This window comes from Phasianus colchicus, chromosome 28 (assembly GCF_987193195.1).
Source record: "Phasianus colchicus chromosome 28, bPhaCol1.hap1.1, whole genome shotgun sequence".
Classification (NCBI taxonomy): Eukaryota; Metazoa; Chordata; class Aves; order Galliformes; family Phasianidae; genus Phasianus; species Phasianus colchicus.
The window spans coordinates 4,194,820-4,201,274 of record NC_143463.1 but is presented as its reverse complement, the minus strand read 5'-3'; the positions used below and the strand labels follow the sequence as shown (position 1 = coordinate 4,201,274).

The 6,455-nt window shown below is 63.0% G+C and overlaps 1 protein-coding gene across 1 annotated transcript; it reads right to left on the bottom strand.

Annotated features, from left to right (window-relative positions):
- Positions 1-379: 379 nt before the first annotated feature.
- TMEM161A (transmembrane protein 161A) lies at positions 380-4,626 on the bottom strand. Its single transcript, XM_031604100.2, has 12 exons — positions 4,573-4,626; positions 3,688-3,791; positions 3,519-3,599; positions 3,081-3,178; positions 2,841-2,997; positions 2,458-2,609; positions 2,328-2,388; positions 2,027-2,170; positions 1,777-1,890; positions 1,462-1,636; positions 1,299-1,395; positions 380-1,203 (listed from the first exon to the last, which is right to left on the bottom strand). Exons 1-12 carry the CDS (start codon positions 4,573-4,575, stop codon positions 947-949), a joined length of 1,443 nt encoding a protein of 480 aa, XP_031459960.2. The 5' UTR covers positions 4,576-4,626; the 3' UTR covers positions 380-946.
- Positions 4,627-6,455: the final 1,829 nt, after the last annotated feature.

Genomic DNA, 6,455 nt, shown 5'->3' with positions numbered 1-6,455 from the left:
GGACACTGCTAGCAGAGGGCTGTCTGGATTAGCCCTGTTAACACAGGGCAGAGAGCTGCCTTCTCATCTCGGCCCTTAGCAAGAGGGAATTAAGACCATTACAAGGCTATCAAATAGGATCAGAGCCCCTCTCCTTTCTCTGAGCAGCCCAGACCTGCTAATCCTTTTACATGCAGCTGGACCGGCACCCACCGTGCTGCTGCCTCCAGGAGCCCATTGGAGCTGATGAGGGCTGTGTACCCCATAACCCTCTGGGATAAGCAGAGCCAGATTGGCCTGGTTGTGTTCCCAGGACAAGCCTTGTCCCCTTGCTGCCAGAGCACTCCCAGGATGGGCTTTGGGACAGCAAAACACAAACAAAGCAGCAGCTCTGGGATGACCAAATGAGCTCTGGGTTATTTATTTCTAAAACAGCCAACAGCCAAAGCTGCTGGGCCGAAGGGTTTCACACCAAGCAGAAGGACCACCCCAAGAGCTCTGACCCCGCTGGGAGGAGCAGAGACCCTATAAAAACACACACACTCTCAGCCAGGGGAGGCAAACCTACGCAGAGCAAACCCCAAAGTCTGTTCCGGGAAATGAGGCTGCTGCCCCAAACCCACTGCACTGTGACAGTCCCTGCTGGGATCCCTGCTGGCAGCAGAGCTTTGGGCAACACTTTGGAACCGGCAGCAGCAAATCCCACTGTGGGAACCTGGCTCTGATGTCACTGCATGGGGCCGGAGCAATGGGGACAGGCACAGCGGTGATGGGTGGCAGAAGGGGAGAGGCAATGCACTGCTGCACCCCGATGCATAAAACCCATCCTGCCAAGAGCGGGCTGCAGGAGCATCCCCACATCCCAAAGGCACATGGAAGCAGGGAAACCAACCGAGGCAGGAGTGAGGCGACGAAGACAAACACCCCACAGGCATGGGACACGAGCACAGCTCCCAGCTCCCCCCAGTCAGGACACGGCCAGGTGCTGGTGGAAATAAAGGCCGAAGAGGCTGGTGACGACCTGGCACGCGGCCACCCACCAGGTGAGGAAGGCAAAGAGTCCACGGAAGAAGAGCGGGGTGAGGATGCCGCCCAGCACCCCTGTGATCTGCTCCACTGCTGCACGCACGTCCTCTCCATCCTCACCGCCGGGATGCGAAGCTGCCACGGCCACCGCCATGGGGACGGGAGGGGACTCCGGGTACAGCCCCCACGAGTGGTGCCCTGTGGGGCAGAGGGGCCGGTAGCCGGGGGGTGAGAGGGGTCAGTCCCCACGTCCCCAGCCCTCAGCCCCGCAGCTGAGCCCGGCGGTGACTCACCCAACGTCTTGAGCAGCAGCGCGCAGTGCAGGGTGAGGATGATGGGCCCCAGGTACTGCAGGCTGACCACGGGCACGTAGCAGTAAATCCTGGTGATCTGTGCACAGACGGCCATCAGCGGTGTGGCTGACGGCCAACCCCCAGCCCGGCCCCCCGCCCGCACCTTGCGCTGGATTTCCACGGCGGCGATGCGTCCCGCTTCCTTCCGCATCTGCTGCACCCAGCGCTCGGCCAGGCACAGGTAAGCCTGCAGGTGGGGACGGGTGGCCGCCAGGCGCAGCCCACACAGCCCCACCACGGCCCAGAGCCGTGCTGTGTTGTAGGCTGAGTCCGACAGGCTGCGTGGGGAGGGAGAGGACGGGGTTGTTGGGGGGGGGTCCTACGCTGTGGAATTCCCCAGGGAAGGAATGGGGACGAGGTGCGGCTGTGCCTCAGTTTCCCCACAGAGGAAGGCTGCTGCCCACCGTGCTCCACTCACATCTGCACCGTCTGTTTGCCCATGGGCGCGTGCAGCAGGAAGTCCCGTGAGATGGGCCTGATCCACATCACCACCACCAGTACCGGTGCCAGGAAACTCACGTGGAGCAGAACCCTGCGGTGCAGACATCAGGCACAGCCGTGTCCCCGTCTCCTCCCTCTCCCAGCCCCCCTCGCTCTCTGCCATCACAGCAGAACTGGGGGTGTCCCGGCCCCTGTGCCCCCCTCCCCACTCCGCAGTGTCACCCAACTGGACCAGAGGTCTGTCGGCTGCCATCCGGAGGGCGTCGAGGTGCGTCTGGGCCAGGCGCAGCCCTGGGAAGGTCAGGCAGGCACCGAGGAAGGAGCAGAGGGCCACCAGCCCCAGCTTGAAGGCCAGCTTGGCGAGGGGCAGCCTGCAGAAAAAGCAAGGGAAGGGGGGGGAACAGCTTGACCCCAGTCCCACAGAGCCCTGGGGGACCCTCTGTCCTTTGGCTCACAGAGGGAGAAAGCACCGTTTTCAAAGCAATCTCCAAAAATAAACCACCATTTCCCATCCTGAAATCAACTCACGTCCACTCCCACCCCCGCGGCTTCAGGACGCTCTCCAGGTTGCTGCTGACACTGTCCAGCCCTGTGGGCAGCACACAGCCATCAGTGGGTGCCCAGGGCCGCCCACCTCACCCCAACTCCCCGCACCCACCGGGCTCCAGGCCGAACTCCAGATAGTCCTCGCGGACCACCAGCACCACCATGGCCAGGAGGAGGAAGAAGAAGGCGAAGGTGAGGCAGACCGAGCGCTCGCCACCCTCCTCTGAGCGGAAGTAATGGCGCATCACCATGAAGAAGACCTTTCTGGAGGCAGGGGGGCTGTCAAGGAAATGGGGGGCTGCAGGGACAACCCTCACCCCAGGGAGACCCCCAAACCATCCGCGTCATTTGTTCCAAAGGGAAGGCTCTTGCTAGGCACAGCTCAGCAGCAACGCTTTGTAAGTCCATCAATTGACATCTTCTACCCCAAATGGTGTTTCAGTGCAAAAAAAAAAAAGGAAAAGGAGCACGTGGCAGCAGCAGGCACAAGGATACATGGAGAAGAAGACGGTGAGCAGACACCAGAGCACCCCGAGGTTCATCTCCCTCTGCGGCTCCACCACGCAGCTGTAGCCCTCGGTGAAGACGTACACGGCAGTGGCGTAGACAGCAAAGTCCACGAACCATTGGTACTCCAGGAAATAGCGCAGCACTGCGGGCCGTGAGGTGTCACCACTGTGGCTGTGGGTCACCAAATGGGGCTGGGTGCAGGGAGAGAAGGGCACTGGGAGGTACCGAGAGCATCCACGGCCGTGATGGGGGAGGTGTCCAGGTGCAGGTCGATGTCACGGGGCACTGAGAGCGGCTTGTCATCTGTCACCCCATTCATCCTCCTGCAAGGGATGGGCTTGGGGAACTGGGCACGGAGCTGGATTGTGCCTCGTGTCCCCCAGCACTGCGCATCCATGTCTGGGAGCTCCTCATCATCAAATCACGAAGGCTGGAAAAGGCCTCTAAGATCACCATGTCCCACCTGACCCATCCGCATCGGTCCCTCCCATCGCTCTGCCCCATGCATGGGGTTGTTTGTGACCCAAGTGCAGAACTGGCACTCAACCTTCTTCAACTTCAGCCCACTGACCCAGCCTGACAATATCCTACAGCAGGGACCCTTGGGGAACCCAACCCTGGGGATCACTCCCACCACCCCCACTGGGTGTCTGCAGTGCTGACCTGTCCCGCTTGGTCTTGGGGCGCTGCTTCCCTGCCAAGGCACGGAGCTCCTCTTCCGACGGGTGCTTGTAGCGGTGCAGGCTGCACAGCAGCAGGCGTCAGCGGGGCTGGGTGACCCCAAACCCTGTGGGGTGTGGGTGAGGGGCCGGGTGGGGAGAGGGGGGCATACCTGCCATTGCAGAGCAGCCAGCGAGCGAAGGAGCAGTGCGGGGCCAACTTCTGCATGATGCTCGCTGCCAGCAGGCTCACCACCACCTGCACCCCCATCACCGCCTGCACGGGGATGGTTTAGGGTTTGCATTGCCACAACCCAGCCTGGAGCCCCTCTGTGCTGCGGGAGCCCCCAGCAGCAAAGGGGCTGTGGGACAACCCAGGCATGCGTACAGCCCTGGGCATGCACTCACACTGGGATCCCCCTGGGCACGCACCAGTCACTTCAGAGCACACTGGGCATGCAATCCCCCAGATGCAGCCCCCCTGGACAGCCCAAGCACCTTTGGCCGTGCATCCATCGAGCACGGGCTCCCCTCGAGCCAACTTGGACGTGCAACCCCTGCCTGTGCACTCCCTGGGACAGCCTTGGCCACGCACCCTGAGCATGCACCCACCATGCAACACCCCCAGCCATGCACCCACCGTGCAACACCCCCAGCCATGCACCCACCGTGCAACACCCCCAGCCGTGCACCCACCGTGCAACACCCCCGGCCATGCACCCACCGTGCAACACCTCCAGCCGTGCACCCACCGTGCAACACCCCCGGCCATGCACCCACCGTGCAACACCCCCGGCCATGCACCCACCGTGCAACACCTCCAGCCGTGCACCCACCGTGCAACACCCCCAGCCATGCACCCCCCCGGCACAGGCTCGGCTTTGCACCCCGGAGCATGAACCCAGCAACACCCCTAGGCACGCACCCACATTGGAGCACCCCGAGCGTGCAACCCCCTAAACGTAACCCCCTCGGGACAGCCCATTCGTCCACCTCTGAGCATTCCCTCCCCCGCATGCACCCCCCCGCAGGCCTTGCACCCCCCGCCCCGCTCTCACCATGCTGGGGTCAGCGCAAAGGCGGCCACAGGAAGCCCATCCACCACCCCCTCTCCCAGCTGGCCAATCCGACGCCGTCCTCTTGGTGACTGGCAGCTCTTTGACCAATGGAAAGGCAGCACCGCGTTGGGGGCGGGCCCTGTGCGGGCGCTCTGTTCCGCGGGCGCTGCCTGCTGGGAGCTGTGGTTCCACGACGGCTCGCGCTGTGGGTGCGTGCAGCCCTGCAGAGCGTGTGCGTGTGTGTGCATCGTGCGTGCGCCCCGTGTGCTGTACGTGTGCACAGAGGGAGGCTCTGCAATGCCCACGCAGCCCCACGCTTGGTGCGCTCGGAGCGCAGAGGTGCGCACAGCTCTGAGAGCTGCGGCTCCTTCTGCACGAGTTTCCCGTTTGATGCATTTGACCCCTTTGCTGCCCTGTGACACCGGAGGGGACAAAGTGGGCGATGCCAGAGCAGGGGAAGGGTCTGTGCAGCGTGCATCGCTCTGTGTGCTGCAAACTGTACCGTGCATCGCTGCGTGTATTGCAAACAGCATCGTGCATCGCGAACAGCATCGTGCATCGCGAACAGCATCGTGCATTGCTCCTGGCACTGCGGGGTGACCCGGGCACAAGTGCTCGGAAGCACTTCACACTGCCTTCTCTGACCTCGCGATGGGAACCAGTCCACCCCAATGTGGGGGGGGGGGGGTCCCTGGCGCTGCCGGTGCCCCCGGGCCGGGCGGGGGGGCGATGCCCGAGGGTTGCCATGGATATCGATCTTCTGGGCGACGGGATGCGTTCCCGCTAGATGTCGCTTCCGCCCGTGCCCCGAGCTTCTCCCGTGGGTTCGGGTACCCGGCCCGGGGCGGAGGGCAGCAGCAACCTCCCCAGACACCCCCGGAGCCGCGCAGCCCTCCACCGATAGGGCCGAGCTCACGGGTTACGGTGCCCCCAACCCCCCCCCCCCCCCCCCGCTGCTGACTTTCGGGCGTCCCCACCACGAGCAGAGCCCCCCACCCCAAGCACCTCCCGTGTCCCGCACCCCACCCAGACCCCCACCCCTCGCAGGGGATGCACCGGGGGATGTCGGTGCCTGGAACGAATGCGGGACCTCGGGAACCCCCAACCCCCCCACCCCGGGCCAGTGTCGGGTTTCAGTTTCAGCCACAAAAAAAAAAAAAAAAAAAAAAAAAAAGGAGGGAAAGGGGAAAGATGGATGTTCTGAGCACCTCAGCCCCGGAGACACAAAAGCTCCTTTGAGGACTGATTTTACACCGCTCCCTCCTCCTGTGGGATGCCCCAATTTGCATCAGCAATAGGAGCTGCTGCCGCGGGCGGTGCTCGGCTCTGCCGGGATGTCGGCGTCGTGTTAACGGGGTCCCCACCCCGTGCTCGGGGACAGCGTGCCAGGCCCGGCCACACTGTGCCCATCCCAGAGCCGATGCCAGGGATGTGGCAGCTGAGCGCCCATCCATCCCACGGCAGAGAACCCCGTGGGTGTTAGAGACCCTATGAGTATTATGGACCCTTAGGGTGTTATGGACCCTTAGGGTGTTATGGACCCTATGAGTGTTATGGACCCTATGAATATTAGGGACCCTATGAGTGTTATAGACCCTATGGGTGTTGTTGGGGTCCCTATGGGTGTCATGGACCCTACGGGTGTTGGGGACCCTATGAGCATTAGGGACCCTGTGAGTGTTACAGACCCTATGGGTGTTGGGGTCCCTATGGGTGTTATGGACCCTATGGTTGTTGGGGTCCCTATGGTGGGTGTTGGGGTCCCTCTCAGGGACTTTGCCCTCTGGGGCAGCTGTAGGTTCAGAGCTGCCGTCCTGTTTCCCCCCGCCGAAGTTTTCCATCTCGCACAAAGGCGGTGGGGCTGCGGTGGGCATTGTCTGGGC